The 10,065-nt window shown below is 36.7% G+C and overlaps 1 protein-coding gene across 2 annotated transcripts; it reads left to right on the top strand.

Moving 5' to 3' along the window:
- The first annotated feature begins 3,344 nt into the window (after positions 1–3,344).
- cuedc2 (CUE domain containing 2) lies at positions 3,345–9,205 on the top strand. Of its 2 annotated transcripts, none has more exons than XM_072678068.1 (9): positions 3,345–3,491; positions 4,380–4,464; positions 4,558–4,701; positions 5,380–5,441; positions 5,584–5,702; positions 5,929–6,099; positions 6,435–6,499; positions 6,950–7,010; positions 7,122–9,205. In XM_072678068.1, the coding sequence occupies exons 2-9, from the start codon at positions 4,391–4,393 to the stop codon at positions 7,266–7,268; spliced, it is 843 nt and encodes a 280-aa protein (XP_072534169.1). In that variant the 5' UTR covers positions 3,345–3,491; positions 4,380–4,390; the 3' UTR covers positions 7,269–9,205. The 2 variants fall into 2 exon arrangements, with proteins under 2 accessions (XP_072534169.1, XP_072534170.1); XM_072678069.1 differs by lacking the exon at positions 3,345–3,491 and adding an exon at positions 3,927–4,047.
- The last annotated feature ends 860 nt before the right edge of the window (positions 9,206–10,065 follow it).

Here is a 10,065-nt window from a genome sequence, read left to right as displayed (position 1 = left end):
AAGTGGAAAACGAGTGGATGCCAAGGAAACACTGAATGAGTGGCTCAACTAGAACAGTTCCTCCAAACGCAACAAAGCCAGGAAAAAAAGTTGATAATAAAAAAAACGTTATAAGATATATATTTATACATAATAGTCATAATTCTAAGTGTGTTTTAGTGGGGTTTTATTAATAAAGCCTTTTCAGGAACATCAAAGACTATATAATATGTTAAAACATTAATTAGTAGGATTAATATTATAGTTTATTTTAAGAACATAAAAGCTAATATAAACAGTTGCATGATGAATTACAATTTAAAATGTAAAAAAAATTAATGTTTTAATTAAGATGATCAAATTGTTTATATGTTTACTAAATATCAATGCATTATAAATTTTATAAATTACTATGCACTAGGAGAAAAAATATATATAGATGAAATTATTATAAGCCTGAGTAGTGGGGTTTGTGGAGAAGAATGTGACTCAATGCAGCCATCTAGTGTCAGACTGAGCTTTGTATTTGTGTGCTTATAAATTTATACTCGTGCCCTTAATAGTGTTCATAAAAATGATGTTCAATGTAGGAATTGTAATATGAATATGAAACACTTATTTTATTTAAAGATTAAAAAGACAAATTGGAATACATTTACAAAAAACATATATAAAAATAAGTAATAATTCTTTCTATATGTTGTGTATTATCCATATAATAGATGCATATTATAAATTCTACCTTTAATTGTTTGTTCTCTTCTTATCATAAATAACTTCTACTTAACCTCTTCCAACAATAAAAGCATCATTGTCCTGTGAGCTTGCTTCTATTTTTACCTGATCAATTTCATTTGTCTTCATCACATAAATACGTTTTCATCAGTGCAGTGCATATTTTGACAACATTAACCAGTCACAGAAACTGAAAACATGAAGTGTAATTAAATATTCTGATATATTCTTACATCGTCTACTTTGTTTTCTCCACAGAACAAGGCTAGGTTTCATTCACGCATTCATTTCGTAAGACAATTCCATGTGTCTCTGACCTGAGAGGGTTTAAACAGAGTCCAGCCAAGTTGCAACGTCTTCTCCTAGACTCATTATCAGCTACATGTACTATGTTTCCAGGTCTGGGCTGACGGAACCACGCAGCTAGCAAGAGATGACTCTAGAGGAGCTGAAAATGGAAACACACACAGGCACACATAACTCTACATTAATTATGCAGAAGTACACATCTATAGTGCCAGTACAGGCCCAGGAGGCGTGGCAGTGTGAATGAGTATAACAACACTGAACCATCTGAGACCATGTGAGCTCATTTACTCTGTGCTACTGCCAAGGTGTAACTCACACTGACAGTATTACTCTTTGTTTATGGTATGGCATGCAAACAAGTAAACAAACAAAACAAAACAAAAAAAGGAAAAGTGGTCATGCAGGAATTTAAAGATATGCAAATAAAAATTGCTTAACTGAGTATTCATCAAATTCATAATTCAAAATAAACATATGTAATAATTAATGATGTGTCAACCGTATCATTGCAGATAAACTGAAATTGCTTATCGTCTTATTGAACAGCACCAACGTGAGCAATAAGATACAAAGCACATGATACTAGTTTCCCACGTCAAAACAATGAAACCTAAGTCTTGCATTCAATCTTGCAATCGGCTGTGCAGCGATATTTTGCCCAGCTTGTAAGTGATACTGAGACTAATTAGCTAGTAGGTCTAGCTCAGTCCATGATGAATAGTTGAATGGGAAAATTGCTCAGACAGTTTGAGTTGGATAAACAGATGTGCCGGGCTGTGTCTAAAAGCACATAGTGTGAATTAGCCAAACAAATACATTAGATCCTCACAAAGTACTACTCTGAAACCCTCAGGATGTACAGTAATCAAACCTTAAGAGAAAATGCAGACATCAAACCCATAAAATAAATGTAGACACATTACTACTGTTGTCTTCTTGTTCCTAATGTGGGACAGTTGTGTTTAAAATATGGAGCACTGAAAAAATAATCATCATCATAATTCATGTAAATAAAACCTCTCAGGTCAGTAACACTCTAAATGTGCAGGCTAAATGTGCACTTAAAAGTTCAATAATTAATTAATTGGTTAATTAATTAATAAACAAATAAATTAATTAATTGTATTGCATTGCTGTCATGCAAATATCTTGAACATGCCTTTTTGCTATTTTTCACTAGTTGATGCAATGTGAATTTGCCAGTTGTTCTCTTTTAATGTGTCATATTAATGATGAATGGACCAACAGAACTGATATAGAAAAAAATATTTTTCCATTGACTTCCATTGAAAGTCAAGTTTTTTTACTTCTCCTGTAAACGTTTTTAAGGTTTTCTGTCACAGTGACGACTTATTAGAAAGACATTAATAATCCATCAAAAAGCTAAAATCTGTTGTTATAATGCAAGCAATGCCTCTTCACACATTTGCCTGTTTAAAATACTTTTGGAACTTGGATACTTTTGGATATTGTCTCACTTTTAGAAACACATATTTTAATAAATGGAACAACACTACATTTTATTAAATTAATAAAATAATAAAAATTGACACTGTATTATAATACTGTGCGATGAACAAACCTGCCATACATGTGTTCCCGATAAAAACTATCAGGATTTATTTATTTATGAGATATTTTTTCTTTTAAAATTAATTTTGTCTAAACACTATGGCAGTGATGTTTGGGTGGTCTTCTCATGGGGTGCTTCCTGTTAGAAGTTTGCTCCTGCCTAATCTAAGATGGGACATTTGAGACATTGTGTGATTTTGATGACGTGTCATCACAGCCTGTGTTCACCCATGGTTTTACTGACTGTGTCCCACATTACAGCAATTCACCTTCCTATTTTATACCACACTTATGAACGCACTACTAAAGGTGGTCTACAACTTTGGTTCTATTTCATGTGACAGTATGCAGTTTTGCATTGCCCTAAAACTTTTTATGTATGATGTAGATATGATACCACAGTATGCAGTGTGTGTAGTCCATGTGTGTGTGTGTGTGTGTGTGCTTGTGGCTGTGTAATAAGGGCAAAGACCATGTATGTGAAGTCAGATCACACAACGTTAACCTGGGACTGTTAAAGCTGACCGTGGCTCTATTTCGTGGCTCTATCGAGACAGGGACTTGGTCATTCTTCCATAAAGTGTTTTATCAAATATTTGTTTTCTGTTTTTTTTTTTTTTACTTCAGTACATGAAACAAAAAAGAGACCGTGTGTGTGAGTGAGTGAGTGAGTGTGTGTTGACATGCTCCTGCAGCACGAGTGTGTGTGTTTACATTCAGAAGGAAATGATGTAAGAGATTTTGAACAAACGCCGGCGCGCAGGGTTAACAAGTTAGGCATTTAAAGCTCACATTACATGGTTGTGTAACCCAAGCACCTTTAATTCAGACCATTTTATATTTCAGTTCCAGTCTGTTTAGTTAGCTAGGTCTTATTTTGGACATTTTGCGTAAAGGTAAGATGTTTTTTATTTGCTTGCTAAAAACTGTGTGCCAGTTTATGGAGCTGGAGCTGATCAGCTGGCTAGCTATAGCTAGCTAACTGAACCAAGCTGTTCCTTAGCTAGCACTAGTTAACCCTGAGTCCACCGCGATTTTCCTGATTAACATTATTGATGTTTTGGACTCAAGTCCAAAATATCGTAAAGCAAGCTGTTCGTGTAAATGGCGACCTGAATGAAAACGTAGTGCTACAGCAGTAGCTAGCTAGTTATAGCCTTTAGTACTATGGCTCCCTTCAGAGCTAGCTAGCTAGCTAGCTAAGCTAGGCAGAGAGGCTTTCCAAGACAAAAGCTGGTTGCAGCTCATTTCTGAAAAACGTAGCTAGCTAGCTATCTAGCACAAGCAAGCTAGGTAGATGAAGCAACTTGTCATAGCAGTGTTCCCACAAACACAGCTGTTGTCTGTAAATAGCATGTAAACTGTAGTCGTGTAGAAAACGACTGGTGAATAGCACTAGCTAACGTGAGTGTCCGAAGAAGGCAGTGGATATCTAGTGCTAACCTTACCTGGGTAGGTTAGCGTACTTCTAGGTTAGCTAGCTAACACTAGTCTTGATCTTCACAGACAAAAAAAACGCCTCACTCGTTTTCTAACATTCACATTTTTCACGATGTTGACTATTGAAATGGCTAGCTAGCATCTAGCTCTAGATAAGGCTCTAGCTACTGTTTGCAGCTCTAAATGCATCACTGGCCACTTTCTCTAGATAGCACTAGCTAGCTACCTCGCTAACGTTAGCTGTTTTTTGTGTCCTCTGCTACTGACTGTATTTAAAAGATGTAGCCAGCTAAATTTGTGGAAATCCATGTCAACGCTTGTGTTAATCTCTGCGTTTTGACCAGTTTCAGGTGGAATGGAGCTTCAGAAGATCATTCACGATGCACTGTACGACTTCGTCCACTCGCACATACCGCATGCAGACCTGAGGTGCCTTTCCTCTCAAATCACCAGTGTCGATTCAAGAGAAACAGCAGCTATTCTTAAGTTAACGCTTACCATCTCTCATCTGTTCATTCTCAGCACTCTGGACGATGTGCTGCTTTCCTACATCACTGGTGTGCTGGAGGATCTGGGATCACAAGCAGGCGTTGAGGAAAACTTTGACGTGGAGGTGTTTGTTGAGATGTTGGAAGCATATATTCCAGGTTTTTCCGATATTGACAGGTAAAGCAAAGCACACACATTATTGTTTTAGATTGATAACTTGACACAGTGCCCTGGAAAGTCTTTCGGTACTATATCAGTAAGATCCATTGAAAGAGGTTAGTTCCTGCAAACATTTTTTTTGAGGTTTTTATGTCACAGCACCGACTTATTAGAAAGACATTAATGGTCCATCAGAGAACTAAAATCTTATAAATAATTGGTGTTCTAGCACAATTTATGCCCCTCCGCACATTCGTCTGTTTAAAATACTTTCGGAAATGTCTCAGGTTAGTCTGATCATATTGTCACACTTATATTAACCATATTGTCCATATTTTACACAACTGGGACAACAGCACATTTGATTAAAATAATAAGAGGAGTATATTTACACTGCATTATAATAATGTGGGATATACAAACATGCCATAAACATACCCTGATTTATTGGGGGTATGTTTATATATGGATATATTTATGAGACATTTTTCCCCTTAACATTAATTTGGTCTAAACACTATGGCAGTGATGTTTAGGTGGTCTTCTCTCATGGGGTGTTAGAAGTTTGTTCCAGCCTAATCTAAGATGGGCGTGCAATCACAGCGTGTGTTCACCCATGATTTTACTGGCTTTATTTGACTTATATTCTGAAATATTCTGCACATAAATAACAGACTTACCCTTTTTCCCCTCCAGTGTTCAGGTTTGCGAAATGATGTTTAGTTTGGCATCGAAATTGGCCTCGGCGAGGAACTCAGGTAGGAACAAGATTTTTGGAGGACTTGTAAGAAAAAAAGAAGGAAACTAGTTGTAAACAGTACACATTAAATATTGTATGTGTGATGTAAAGAGACAGTTTTGCATATAAAGTTAAATTATTTATCATAATGCCGGTTCAAGAGTGTTTTGAGGAGAAGTCTGGAGAAAGGAATGGGCCGTTGACTACTGTCTCAGGTCACGGGTCCTTAAGAGAGAAGACGCACAGCCATCCATCACAAGCAGAGGGAGCCAAAGCCAAGGTATTGAATCTGCTTCTGTAAATTTAACACATTCTTTTGATGTGTGTGTATATAACCAAAGCAAGGTTAATAACTACGCAGTTAGCATTTCTAAAAGCTGCTTATGTGACACCCCATGTTTTCATTTATTTAACATTTTAAATCATACTGTAATTTGTTACCAGTATAGCATGTAAAAAGATATGTTACATTATCGTTGTGTGTGTGTGTGTGTGTGTGTGTTTAGATAAATACTTCTGAGTGGGATGAACAGGAACAGCACCTTCTGGAGATGTTTCCTAAATGCAGTGTGACAGAAGCCAGAAGTGCTTTGTCTATTGCTAAAGGAGACATGGAGGAAGCTGTTCGACTCATCATTGAGGGGGATATCCAAGTCAATCACAGCCCTCTGCCCAGTGTGAGTAACCTGACCATATAGTGCTATTTTATGTGTTTCTGGGGCATGTTGGACCCTCAATCAATTAGTAGGTCAAAATGAATAATGGTACCTGTCAAATTTACGACTAGAGAAGCAGGCAGTGTGACACAGTAACTTGGATAACTTGCAAGGATACACCTGTGTGTGTGTGTGTGTGTGTGTGTGTGTGTGTGTGTGTGTGTGTGTGTGTGTGTGTGTGTGTGTGTGTGTGTGTGTGTGTGTGTGTGTGTGTGTGTGGGGGGGGGGGGGGGGGTATTTATAATAAAAAAAAAAATTGCATGAAAAAATGGCATCATAAACCTTTGTTTTTTTAGGCAAACCAAGGGAAAAACATATCTGCACAGGCGGATGAAAAGCTTAAAGCAAGCATCTTGGAAAAGTGAGTTATACAAATGTCCTTTCCTTTTATTCTTTTTTTTATATTATGCAGTATGAATACTAGTTCACATATCTAGGCTAAATACTATATATTTGAGATAAACCTGTAATAGTGGGCCACATGTAGGCCGTTCCTCAAATTGGAATTCATAAAGTGCATGTCAGAAAAGGCTGATTTATCCCCTTACAAACATCCACTGGTTTTAACACTTTTGTTATGAGTTAATTGTAGATTGGGCTTAAAGGGGTGTTTTTTATTCACTGTTAGCCCTGAGGGAAGTTGTCTTTATGTATATATATTTAAAAGCTGTAAATTCCAAGTAAAAACTTTTTAACTTTAGCTAACATAATGCTTTTATGTTTATCCAGACTCAAAATCTGGGAAGTAGCATTGTTAATTTTGTGAAATTATCCAAATCCACACTGTGTGCATTAACATATTGTCTTTTAGATACATGTTGGTAGACAGTGAGGAAGATAAGAAAATCCACAGACCGGTCATACCAAAAGATGTGAGTGTGTGGTGTTTTTTTGGTAATAAAATTTGTGATGAAGATACCACATTGCAATAAACACTGTGTGTCTATAGATCTACAATACTAATATTTTGCTTTGTCTTTAAGGCCCCGAAGAAGCTGGTGCGTTACCATGGCAGCCAGGTTGTGACTACCAAGGGGGAGCGCTATCATCTAGTCAAGAAAGATGAATCTGAGGAAATGAAAAAGACTTATGTTAGCCTTAAGCCAGCACGCAAATACCGCTTTCATTGATGAGCATGATCCGGTGTCTGTACAATCTTTTTAATTTTGTATTTATTTTTACGTGTGTGAAACGTGCTGTTTCTTCTACTTTTTCTTTTTTGTGTAATCCAAACTACATCCTACTGAAGCTATTCTGACTGGTTAAATGTTGTGATACAATTTTTTTTTTTCCTTTTTTTTTGTGAAGAGAAACAAAACCAAAATGGAAGATTAATAGCCGATTGACATGGGTATGAAAGCTACTACCACATATAGGCATAATATTTACAGAGGCAGTGAAGGATGTTTCTTTATGGCAGTTCTGTTAAAAACAACCAGTTCAACAGTTACTCAGTTAGAAGCATTTTCATTGCTGGGTAATTAAAGTTTAATTCCCAAAATGCTCTCAAGTATAAAATATTCACTCTTTATTTTTTTATGCTAATGTATAGATAATAGGAAGATTTCAAAAATTTCATATAACTATGTAGCCACCTTCACTCAAGCTGGGCTTGAGCAAGAACACACTCCAGTGTGAATTCACTTTTCATCTTAAAGATGAACTCCAGTGTCAAATTTCATTTTTTGAGTGAAAGGACATTCTGTTTGATGAATTAATTCTTTTTAAATCACTTAAATGCCTAACTACTATCATTTGAGAGTCCTTTTGTTCTGCTAAAATATGTATCCACCCCCCTTTTCATAGCGTGAAAAGCCTATCCTTACCTGTGCCTATAAAATAAAACCTTTGGCTGTTTGAAACTACTGGTTGCTGTTAACCAGCTCTCTTGACCAGGTTCATACATTATATTCTGCCCTCATTAGAGAAGGTCGGCAGATACCAAACAGGGTTCTGTAGAGAAACAGCTTTGAGTTCAAACCTTTACAGAAGGACTCTCTGTTAAATGCAATACACAAATGAAAGAATATGTTACCTTTCTGTTATGAGCTTCACATGTCTGTGTTTATGCTAAAATGACCATTAAATGTGAATATACACCACTACTAGTTTGGTGCTAACATAACATTGCAAATGCCCATAATAAAGTTAGTGGTAATTAACATGATGCTAGCAGTAACTGGATAAATGAGGGCTACTTGAAGTTACAAACCAATTATAAAGGGGCTCATACCAACAGAAGGTTGATTCCAACTTCGTGAGTCTGCCACTGTCACATAAATGCATGCTAATGCATGCTATGAGGGCAGTGTTATCAGTTAACATCAGAGCCTGTTACCTGTTCTGTTAACATCTGTGCTGTCCCTAGGATTGCGGTTGCACTTTCTTATTTGCCCAAACTCTGCACTCTTGCCATAGACTCAAAGATACACAGAAAAGGTTCATGCATGCTGAAATAAGCTCTCTCATGCTGTTCCAAAGTATGAAAATTGAGTGGAGAACTCACACTGCTGTCACGTTTGCTGCCTTTTGATCTCTACATGTTTAAGCCATTTCTCCAGGGTTTTGTAGGACACAATTGATGAACTTAATAATAATAATAATAATAATGTCACAACATAATGTCATTCAAGTATTTGGCTCTGGAGTGCATCTGTTACCTTTTTTTAGTCTGGTTATACAGTGTATTATATACAGTCCATTAGGTTATTTTATTTCATTTTACTTTTCACTCAATTTGAATTATTCTGTATTAGAAGTATTGTGTACTTTGATGCTTACAGGTCTGCATGGTTTTTGATTATGAAATTATGTTCATGTAACCCATGCTCCCTATTCCTAATTGTATTGCTATTTCAAGTGTTTTGCATCTGTGACTGTTTGAGGTATCATTTGTGCGTATTCTACTCAGTTTGTGCAGTGTCTCAGAGAGGCGATGGCTGCTATGTTATCCGCTAAACTGTAAAACTAAAATCCGCATACACACGTCCGGAAGATGGGACACTGATGTCAAAGTTATTTTTTGCTGTATAATTCTTTGGATTAAAGATGAAGAGATGAATGTTAACTCGTATGTGTTAACTCGTAAAGCAACATTATGCAGCATATTTGACTAAAATTAACAGCTTCAAAATCATTGTGATGCTTCACTAGGAGAGAATGGGGAGAATAGGGAGAATGGTGTCAATAGCATTGCTTCTTCTGGCTCAACATGCCAGAAACTGCACTATCTAACTTGGGCAAAGCAGGCAGGACAATGCTTGCAAGAACTGTGCAAACTTTACATGATTCTTTCACTTCAGATACCAGTCCATATCTCTCAGTAGTCCAGGTATGCATGTAAGCTCTCCTCATTAAAGCGTGGCTCAAAATGTAATTTACACTTACTGACACTAGGGGGAGCCCAGATGCAAGGAATACCAATTCTCATAATTCTACTAGTGTCCAGATCCCCCCACCCACACACACATTAGGTGAGCTAAGTATTTGAGGCTGTGAATTAATAAGTGTGATAATAAGTGTCCGGTTTCAGTAATTGAGTACAAAAAGCTGTGAATATTTACAGCTTTGAAAGCTGTGATTTTTTTTTTCTGGCATCAAGCACACTCAGTAAACTTATAAAAGTATTATAAGCTACACAACAGTGACTCTGCATAATGAGAATGCAGAGCATTTGATATAAATTAGGCTCAATAAAAAATGGATCAGTTTTATGTGTAAGTGTGTAGGTTCTCTCTCTCTCTCTCTCTCTCTCTCTCTCTCTCTCTCTCTCTCTCTCTCTCTCTCTCTGACTCTCCCTCCACGGGTATACCTGGGCTGCAAAATGTGTATTTAAACCGAACCGGTGATCCTTTCAACACTGTTCATGCACAAAGCTGATTTATAGAGGACGTTAGTACAAGCCGCTGTGTGCTCTGCCTCTCGCTG

This window comes from Salminus brasiliensis, chromosome 4, assembly GCF_030463535.1.
Source record: "Salminus brasiliensis chromosome 4, fSalBra1.hap2, whole genome shotgun sequence".
Classification (NCBI taxonomy): Eukaryota; Metazoa; Chordata; class Actinopteri; order Characiformes; family Bryconidae; genus Salminus; species Salminus brasiliensis.
This window is presented reverse-complemented; position numbering and strand designations above follow the sequence as displayed.

Coding starts and splice junctions, on each gene's coding strand:
- cuedc2 (XM_072678068.1), top strand. CDS start 4,391: ATGGAGCTTCAGAAGATCATTCACGATGCACTGTACGACTTCGTCCAC. Junction 4,465..4,557: donor ATACCGCATGCAGACCTGAG/GTGCCTTTCCTC, acceptor GTTCATTCTCAG/CACTCTGGACGATGTGCTGC. Junction 5,442..5,583: donor GGCCTCGGCGAGGAACTCAG/GTAGGAACAAGA, acceptor TGCCGGTTCAAG/AGTGTTTTGAGGAGAAGTCT.